The sequence below is a fragment of the Leucopleurus acutus genome, assembly GCF_964270905.1.
Source record: "Leucopleurus acutus genome assembly, chromosome: X".
Lineage (NCBI taxonomy): Eukaryota > Metazoa > Chordata > Mammalia > Artiodactyla > Delphinidae > Leucopleurus > Leucopleurus acutus.
In genome coordinates, this window is record NC_139148.1 from 61,113,118 (window position 1) to 61,123,237 (window position 10,120).

Here is a 10,120-nt window from a genome sequence, read left to right on the forward strand (position 1 = left end):
TGTATATTCATTTGGTGGAACAGTGTACAGCAATGAAAATGAACAAGTGCCTGCCACATGCGACAACAGGGATGAATCTCAGTTACACAGTATCACACGGGAGAAGTCAGAAACAACACAAATGATTCCATTTACATAAAGACCAAAGGATGCAGCAAAACCACCGTTGTTAGGAATATGAACCTATGTAGAGAATAACTAAAGAAAAGGAAGGGAACGATGAAGACAAAGGATAGAGGTTACTTCTGAGGAGGGTGAAGGGAAAGGAATTGGAGCTTCCATGCAAGGAACTTCTAAGGTTATGGTGACGTTTGAAAAAACACTGCTATAAAAGTTTACTGAGGGAATGAATGACTCCCAAGTCTGTATCTCTCTCTAGCTTTGACCCCTCACTGGTGTTCCAGAGCCAAATTTCTAAGTGCATTCCACCTGCATGTCCTATAAGAAACACAACCTTAATGTATCCAAAATCCCATCATTTCCCTCCCAATCTTTCTTTACTTCCTGTGTCCTTATGCTCCCCACCACAAAGTCACTCAAAACGGAAATGTTAGTCACCTTTGACTTCTGCTTCCTTGTGGTGGCCATAGAAACATGCCCCTCCGATCCACTGCAGGGAACATAGTAGATTGGCAAGTGCCAGCTGCCACTTCTCGGGCACCACCATTGTTTGTGCCAAGATCCCACATCCTCTGGGTAGCTCCCAGCCAGTGACTGAGCATGGCAGGGGCATACTGCTTCAGGACAGGGACTCCTCTAAATGGCAGCTGTAGGGTGGGGACTCCACATGAGCCTGAACAAACTAAACTAAACGGAACTAAAGTTTACTGTTAGAATGAAACTGCATCTGAGATTCTTCTTATCTGACCCTCCTTTCCCCCACGTCTCTCTTACAGACGTCAGACCCGCATCGCACCCTGAAGAAGAAGACTCATTCCTGCTCCTTCTCCTTTATCCTTCACATGCCATTCTCCCATCATGTTCGTTCATGTCCAATCATGCCTTGGTGTCCGTATTTTTGGAGGACCCAAACTAACAAAAGTGGTACCAGGAGTGGTCTGAGAAGTTAGCTATAAGATGGGGTTTATGGACCAGCTCACTCACTGCCCAAATGACAAAGAGCGTACCATTTTGAGTGTTATGTGGGGCATGGATAATCTCTAGCACAAGGTTACCTCCTGATTCCTTAAGGTTTTATCCATACGTACCTTGAAAAATATCCCAGTGGAGGGTCTTACTTGTGGCCTGTGAGATGATTCAGGCCTTTGAATGGTAGGGAGGGCACTATGTCTATAGGGAGGGCAGGGGCGGCTGTTCATCACTGTTATACTGGCGCCCTGCAAAGACATAATGAGAAACTAAGGGACATTACCAAACAGTTAAGGGCCAAGTGTAAGATTCATGGGGTTTTCTTGGTGGCTTACAAAATGCCCTTGCCTCCTGCAGAGACAGCTGAGTAGCTCACAGATTATGCGATAACAGTAAGTGCAGAACTCCAGAGATGTATACATCCTTGACAAACACAGGCCTGTTATGGGAAGGTCAGGGCCCTTTTTGGAAAAACTTCAGACTCTGAAATGTAGGCCGGGTATATTGGCATGGATGTCTCCAAACGTTGGCTTATCAGATCCAAACGTCCTGAGGCCTCAAAGCTTGCAGGGTGGCCCTTCCTTCCCTAGCAAGAGCTAACACATGCCCTGTGCTGGTAGATGCTACAGAGTCTGCTCCCCCACAAAGTGACAGACGCCTCTCCCAGGGAAACCCTCATCTCTTCCCCATAAACTCACTGGGATATGCCGAGCCTGATAAGGGGAAAAAGAAATTATACACCAAGAAATAACAAGCCTGTACTGGCAGGAGCAGGGCAATATCCCTGGGATTGGATTTTGAGGGTGCTGGATCAAGTGGACAGGAATATAAGAGTGGATAAGCAAGTTTTACTGAGCGGAGGCGCTTTCTCATGCCATGGGATTTAACACACGGGCAAGGACTCCAGGAGGTGGAGGAAATTCACTGCCAGACTGGCCCTTTGAAACTCTGAGAAAGTGATGGCCCGTAAGGAGAGAAGTGGAAATGCCTGCCTTGGATTGGCAGATGGCAGAGGAAGGAACAAAAAGGTTGAGTGATGCAGACATGCTAGAACGCACAGAAAAGGTGAGGCCAGTCACATGGCCTCATGGTTATGTCCCACTGTAGGGCTGAGAGGACACATCACTCACCAAAGCCATCAGGAGTGTTCTGGTGAGAGGGGCCCCAGCATCACTAGAAGTTTGGTGGTTGCTCCCCTCTGGAGGCCAATGCCAATGATGGAAGGAAAGTGGTCCCGACCTGGGCTCATTACCACCCATGGGAGCCAACGAATTCTGACATAATAGAGGGCACAGGGCAGCTCTTAACCAAGAGATGCCAGCAGACCACATTTGCAGTAACGACCAGCAAGGTCAGAGCGGCAGTCAAGAGTGCCTGCTTGACCGGCAGAAAGCTGAGAAGATGGCTCAGACAGCATGGCTCCCTAGGGGCAACGACAGCCAGCAAAAGGCAAGAATGCAAGAGAAGGAGGGCCATCATCCCGCTAAAAAGCCACAGTCTCCTGCTCAGTTCCTGGTCCTCAGCCAATTCAGAGACTGGCCCCACTGAAGAGGTGGATGAGTCCTGAGGAGGAAGGATCCAGAAACAAGGCAGTGGGTTATGACCGTCCCTAAAGAGAATGACTGCCAGTTCTCAGGTGACTGTACCCGGAGGCTAGAAAAAGACCCAGACACTTCTACTACTACTGGACACAGGATCTGAGCTGACATTGATCCAGGAGGCCCAAAGTGTCATGATGGGGCCCCATTAGAATGGGGCTTATGAGGCCCTGACATTAAAAGGAGTTGGGAATAGAGACCGGTTCACAGTGAGCTGAATGGGTCCCTGGACCAAAATAGCGGTCATTTCTCCAGTCCCCAAGCTGATAATGATAAGTGATACACTTGGCAGTTGGAGCGATGACTTCCACATTGGGTCACTGCTCTGTGGGGTAAGAGCTATCCCGGTGGGGAAAGCCAAGAGGAACCTCTGACACTGGCTCCCACCCCAGGCCAAGAGAGTAAGTCAAAAGCAGTATTGGATCCTGGTGAGCATAGGGGGCTAAAGCAGAGATTAGTGACATCATTGGAGACGTATGGGATGCAGGGGAAGAGGGGGTAGGAGAGCCACAGGGACGAAGAGAGTGGAGAAGGTGAGAAGTTCTGGGAGTCTCTCTCTGGGGGAGGGAGGAAGGGAATGGAAATGGTGAGAGGGAAGACGGAGGCTTCCACTGAATCCACTGGTAATGTTTCCTAGGGTGCTGGTGGATGCAGGAGATTTTGCTATATCCTTCCTTATCCATTTTAACATATTTGAAATAGCACACCACGACTTAAAAAGTCACTGGGAGAAGTGGAAGAGGGCGGTATCCACAAACGGGCAGGCACCATCGGGGGCAGGCTCGAGTAGGAGGATTGCAGATTTACAGTGCACCCAATCTCCCCTGCTCTGAAACTTCTCCAGCACGGCCAGCTTCTCAGGTGCAGACCCAGAAAACTGGGCCTTTGAGTTCCACAGGCAACAGGGGTTCAGACACCCCAGGACTCTCCAGGAGGTCAGCCAGAGCAGGTTGCAGGAGAGAGAGGTGACTGAAGACAGAGGAGTATGAACGGGAAGGAGCAGAAGGAAGGTATGGGAGGAATGGAGCGGTGTCAGAGTAGGAGTGGGGTGGCAGACACGGGAAATTCTAACACCCATGGGCCGTATAGAAACCAAGGGAGGCACCACTCCCCAGACATCAGTACTGCTCAGCTCACGGAAGCTGAGAACTGACAGTTCCAAGAAAAATTGAGAGACACCTGGCTATCCACACCCACCGCCATCACAACTGGTAGGCCTTGGTTGTGCGTCCTTCAAAACTTTAAAACATACTTGTACATATACTTAAATGAATTCTCATATATTACATAGGATTGACTGGTGTGTGTGCGTGTGCCCACGCACGCAAGTGATTTAACTTACAAACGTGAATCCAAAGCCATCGTTCTGCAACTTGCAGTTGGAAGTCAGGCGGATGCTTTCGAAAGCTGTGAGAATGGCCTGATGCATTCCGTTGGACTGCCACGCTTTATGCTACTGGATGCTAAGCCACGTTGCATTCATCCATTTCCTTACTGACGGGAATTTGGAGTGTTCCCAGTTTTTCCCATCACCAACTCCCTTGTGCATGTGTTCTTGTACACTACAGGTACCAGCGTGTCTCCGGAAGAAGTACCAGGCAGCAGACTTGCAGGAGCATAGAGGAAATAGATTCTTTCTTCCTTCCTTTTAAAGATCTTGGGCTAAAAGCAAGGACTCTGGAGTCAGATTGATTGGTTTCAATTCTGCCGCTGATCCCCACGAGCCGAATGACCTTGGGCCAGTGGCCGAACCTCTCAGTGCCTGTTTCCTCACCGGGAAGAGGCCAGTAATAGTTGGTACTATAGTTAAAGGCGTGTCACGCGGAGGCATTATTATTTATGCCCAGCGCTTAGAAGAGTGCCAGGCACAGAGTCCATGCCGGCACTAAGTTGCTTTCAATGGATTCTGCCAAATTACCTCCCAAATGCGTCTCTTGCACCACCGCCACAGGGGTTTGCTCCTAACCTCTCCCACCCTCGGAATGGTTAAGCTCTTTGAAGGTTGTCAACCTAGTGTGTGAAACCCGATTCGTGGTTTTAGTTCACATCTCCAGGATCAGCGGTGGGGAGCATCTTTTGGGGTGTAACTGGCCACTGCGATTTCCTCTTCTTTGAATTTGCCTCAGAGAGGGGGAAGGACTGATGGAGCGAGGCCAACCCCAAGTCTATCCGCCACACCCGCCTGCCAGTAACGTCTGCTGAGCCACATTTGATGGAGCAGTTGAGACAGAGACCTTACAGAACGAAAATACGATCCCTTTGCTCTCTGGCCGACCCCTGATCACTGACTGCGGGACTCCTGTGCCCATTCTCCTGTTGGGTCTTAAGGCTTGCGGTGGAAGGGAGGCTGGCAAATGCTTTCGGCGCGTGCTAGGCATCCAGCGCCTCCATCTTGACGTTTCATCCTCACCACCCCTGGAGCCCGGCGCCCTCACTCGCCGACGCCCTCGACCCCCTGTATACATGGGAAACGGAGGCTCAGAGCTGTGACTCTAACCAGAAAGGGGAGGCGGGACAGGAGGAGGCGGGCCCAGAGGCTTGACAGAGGGAGGCACTCCCACCACCTCCTTCACCAGCCAACTGCCCGGACCGCCCACGGGCTTGCGAGCAAACCAGAGGCCCTCGGCCCCATTGGTTAGGTCTCGACGGGGGCGGGCGAACAAGGAGCCCGCTGGTTGGCGGGGGCCGGACCAATGAGGAGGCTGCGGCGCGGGCGTGAGAGGCGCGCTGAAAGTGGCGCGTCCTTTCTTTTGAGGCGAGCTCGTGCGGCGCGTGAGGTGGCTGACGCTCCCTTCTGAGCGCCGGCCGCCTAGCCCGCCGTGACCGCGACCGCGACTCGGGCCATCGACTGTCGCCCCGGTTCTGGGGCCACCCGGGTCGCGACATGAGCTCCCCGGATGAGGTGTATGTGTTGAGAAGGCGTGTCCGCCCAAAAGTCAGGGAGCGGGCCGGCGTTCGCATAGCCGGCCCCGCAGTCCCGCCGGGGCCCGACCCAGGCCCCGAGCCTGGGGAGCCGCGGAGCGGCAAGGGCGGAGGCGGCTTCCCGGACCCCGAGGGCTTCCAGTCGAAGCGGGAGATGCTGGAAGGGCGAGGGCCGGTGCTGTGGGGCCGCGAAGGCCGACCTGGCTCCCCAGATGAGCACACGAGGGACCTCCTGGACCTGATCGAGGAGTCTGAGGCGGCCAAGGAGGCCAACCTGCAGCAGCTGACCGACCAGGATGTGCTGGGCGTCCGCAAATACCCAGACCCCGAGGGCTTCCAGTCTGAGCGGGAGATGCTGGAAGCGCGAGGGCCGGTGCTGTGGGGCCGCGAAGGCCGACCTGGCTCCCCAGATGAGCACACGAGGGACCTCCTGGACCTGATCGAGGAGTCTGAGGCGGCCAAGGAGGCCAACCTGCAGCAGCTGACCGACCAGGACGTGCTGGGCGTCCGCAGGTACCCGTCCCCGGAGAGGTCCACTGCCTTCAAAGAGGCCACTGGGTCGACACTGCGCCTCGAGGCGGGTCCCGGCGGTCGAGGAGCGCCCGGCCAGAGCTGTGGGGAGGCGTCGACGGCTCCAGCCGGCCCTCTCCACCTCGGTGGGCCTGAAGCGGGCCGGGCCTTGGGGAACCCTAAGAGAGGCAATAAGCGTAGGTTGAACGTGGCTGCGGATCGCCAGCGGCGCTCCGCGGAAGGCCTGGCCTGGCTGCTGTCCGACTCCGAGTCCTCAGATGAATTCAGTGAGACACAGCTGATGACGGTGAGCACTTACCGCAGAGGAGGAGGCCAGGCCAAGCCCAGCAGACCCGAGGATCCCGGGGACACTCCCAGACACTCGAAGTTCCAAGTCAGGGAGAAATACCGTCACGTGACAGGCTCTTCCCTGTCCTCGGCTCCGCGAGGACTCTCTTCGGTTGTGGAAAGGCAGGGCGTGGGAAAGCAGGGCATCTCTTCCCCTAAGAAAATGCAGAGCGTGCTGTGGGGCAAGGGGGGCAGCAAGCCCAGCTACCCGGGAGCTGCTGCTGCTGCTGCTGCTTCTGCTGCTGCTTCTGTTTCTGCTGCTGCTCCAGGTGGCCTACCGCAGGTCACTCCTAGGAAGAACGGAGCCCAGGAGAAGAAATCCGTCGGGGAAGCATCCAAACTTGCCCTGGGGGGAACCTTCCATTCCCGGGGGCAGCGAATCTCGGCAACTCCCGTGGAACCGGCCACCTTCCCCCCAATCTCTGGTATTCCGCTGCCTGGGAGACCCAAGAGTTATACCTTGGTCCTTTCGGGAACCAAACAGTCCAAGCACAGTGGCGCTGGGAAGAAATCCGTGGTCAGCTGGGCAAGGGAGTCTGAGGCGGTGGCGGGAGAAGATAAGGACCCAAATAGAGACCCAGCCCCAAAGGGCCAAGTGAGTAGGCCATGCTCCTCCTCTCTCCCCACTCTTCCCCCCGCCACAGCACCCAGGGACACGTCTTCATCCATGCTGCCTCTGTCCACCCCTCAGAGGTCAGCATTGGGTGCCCCTCGGTCACTGGGTCATTACGATGCCAGATCGGGCTCCTTTTCCTAGGGACAAACATTAAGGTAGCACTTCGGGTGTCCTGGGCCCGGTTCTCCACCCTTGGCCTCTTTCCAGCCTCCTCTGAGAGACTTGGGCTGGGATGGAAGGGAGGGCTGGTAGCTGAATTGGGTCGGGGGATCCCTTAAAAGCTTCCCCGGAAAGCCTCAGTATTTAGACTCACCAGCTTCCTGAATCCTCCTTCCTAGCTGTTCCCCAGACCTTCCTTGCAGGGGGCCTGGGCTTTCTCAGTGTCCCACTGTTGTGCCTAGATCAGCTCTGCCTGCTGGCCTGGGGCTGACTGAGGGAGAAAGTGCTAATGAGATCAGCCTTTCAATTCCCTTCCCAATTCCCTGCCTCACCCTGGCCCGAATCACACAACTCTCTCTCTCTCTCTCTCTCTCTCTCTCTCTCTCTCTCACACACACACACACACACACACACACACACACACAGACACACACACACACACACTTCCTTAGTCCAAATCGGTGAGAAATTTTTGTTTCAGCTGCTCACTCACAGGCCAGGGACATCTTGTCTGCGCATGCATCGTAGAAAAGCCAGCAGTGGCGACGTCAACACCAGAGGGCCCCAAGATCCAGGAAACTCAGAACCCTTGGCCCTGAACCAGGGAGAAGTCATGCCCAGGGGGCCTGCCCCCTCAGGTGAGTGTCGTGGGTTTGATATGAGGGGAGGGAAGAGGGGTTGAGGACAGAAACCTCTGCCTCTGTCTCTGCCGGGGGCACAGCCTTGCTCCCAGACAGCTTCTCCCACAGGAGACGGGGTGCTGGCAGGGCTGGCCTTGAGCCACATCATCCTCTGTGTGGGGTTTGTGCGGCCGGGGTGATCGGTGGCAGTGCTCCGGGTGTAGACTTGCAGGGGAACAGCCTTTTCTGTTAAGTCCTGTTCGGCCACATTGCTCTCCCACGTGCTGGCTGTGGCTGCAGCTCTGGGAGGGTCGAATCCAGAGCCACATTGTTTGGGGACCACAATGGCGAAATGGCTGCCCCCGGGGAACAGGGGAGGCAGGCCCAGAGACAAGGTTCCGGCTGCTGGGCAGAGCAGGGGCGGCTGGTTGCCAGCAGAGGATGGTGCTGCCTCACCTCACTTTAGAGCCCGCTTGGCCCTTTCCACCTCACTGGGAGCCTGGGAAGCTGGATTGTGTGTCCTTTCCCTCTCAGGTGACCGGGAGCCACTTGACCATCCCCCAAGACCGGAAACGCAGCAGCAGCCACTGGGAACGCCCTGCTGTCCTTGGGTAATGCTTCCTCTGCATCCTGGAAATGCAGGCCCAAACTCGAGGGTGGGATCTGGGTCCAAGTTCAGCTGACATGTGTGGGCTCCCCCTCCCCTGCCCCCATCACGTACCCCATGGAGGGAGCCCACCTCCCTTCCACTGAGGAGCCCTTGCCAGTCTAACCACCCGGCTTTGGGGTGGAGGGCCCGGGGGAGAGGAGAAGGTGGAGGAGAGAGGAGGCCAGAGTATACTAATCATTTCTCTTCCTCCTCTGTCTGCTGGCCTAGTGTCTCGAGCTAAAGAGAGAAGTAGACGAACTTAAGGAGCAACTTGGTATGAGGAACCAGGGCCGGAGAGCGGTGTCTTAGTGAAGAACCCGGGTGGGCACCTGGGGTGGGGGTGGGCTGCAGGTGCGGTGGGCCTGGCAGGGACGATCATCCCTGTGGGGAGGAGAACCTCTCAGGCCTGGCCCTGGAGCTGGCTGTGCATGTACAACTGGGCGTGTGTACAAATAGCAAAGTACTGTCTGGACTGCATGCACACTTTGACAACCAGACCAGTCCTAGGGAATGTCCTTCTGATAGGACTTTTAGAGATGCCTCGTTGATTTTTCCCTTGAACTGCTGCTTGGTGTGGCTTCTAAGGTTCTTGTTGGATTGTTTGTTTGTGTGTGTGACAAGTTCTGAGTGGTTGTGGCACGGCCCACAGCATGAGAGCTGCTGGCACATTTTGTTTCCCTTTAGGAACCGGTTCCACATTCAATTTGGGTGGTGGGGAGTGATCAGGCCCAGAGCTCTTTGCATCGGGTCTGGAGGGGTTTCAGGTATCAGGGCTAGGCGGTTCCTCACGGGGATAGGGGGACGGGCTTCTGTATCCCTCTGTCTGGAGCGCCTGCTAATGCCTGTCCCTGTTGCAGCCGCCATGCAGTACCTGGCTGACAAGTTGCAGACCCTTTGAAGTGAGTGTTACACACACCGTACCCCTTCCCGCAGTCCTGGCTGTTGAGCAGGGCTGGGGGCTGGCCCTGGCTTCAGGCTCTTCCCTGACTCTGCTGTTTCACAGGTTGAGCCCAGCGTCTTCCTGCAAGAGGAGCAGCTGGTACCTTTGGGGCCCTGGAGCTGTGGCCAAGCTCGTTCCCTCCTGTTCTGCCTCAGCTAGGGCTTCCTCTCCCCCTTGTTTTGCCCCCGCCCCGCCCCAGTTTCACAGCAGTTTCCAATTAAAGTACCTCTCATATTCTGTGTTCTGCCTTCTCTCTGGAGGGGTAGGGGTCGGGGTCGGGGTAGGGGGCCGGGGCGGGGCGCTGCTCCACGTCAGAGCCTTTTCCAGAACGGTATCTGTGGCATCCTGTGGTGGGGACTCTGGGCCAGCCTCTGTTACCATCCCTGCAGTCAAGCCAGCGGAGTGTCCCAGGTCTGGGTCCTGTGTGTGCTCTGCCTGGCCACATTGGCACGTCCTCCCTTTCCCCCGAAGGCCCTCTTCTAGCTCTCTCCAAACCCCCCTCCTCCTCTGGGGTCTGGCGGTTCCCATTCATCTCTGCCATTCACCCTTCCCATCAGCAGGAACTCATGACCCCCTTCCAGAGCTCCAATCTGGAAGCATTCACATCCTCCCTGCCCTAGCCAGCTGACCACCCTCCTCCAGCTGGGTCGTCTGTACACCCTTGAGTGG

At 55.7% G+C, this 10,120-nt stretch overlaps 1 protein-coding gene across 1 annotated transcript; it reads left to right on the plus strand.

Moving 5' to 3' along the window:
• Window positions 1-3,672: 3,672 nt before the first annotated feature.
• LOC309978587 (uncharacterized protein CXorf49 homolog) lies at window positions 3,673-9,539 on the plus strand (the record flags this gene model as incomplete). Its single annotated transcript, XM_082865113.1, has 7 exons — window positions 3,673-3,697; window positions 5,501-7,062; window positions 7,724-7,880; window positions 8,397-8,473; window positions 8,740-8,785; window positions 9,369-9,410; window positions 9,515-9,539. The coding sequence occupies 6 exons, from the start codon at window positions 3,673-3,675 to the stop codon at window positions 9,407-9,409; spliced, it is 1,908 nt and encodes a 635-aa protein (XP_082721239.1). The 3' UTR covers window position 9,410; window positions 9,515-9,539.
• Between the last annotated feature and the right edge of the window lie 581 nt (window positions 9,540-10,120).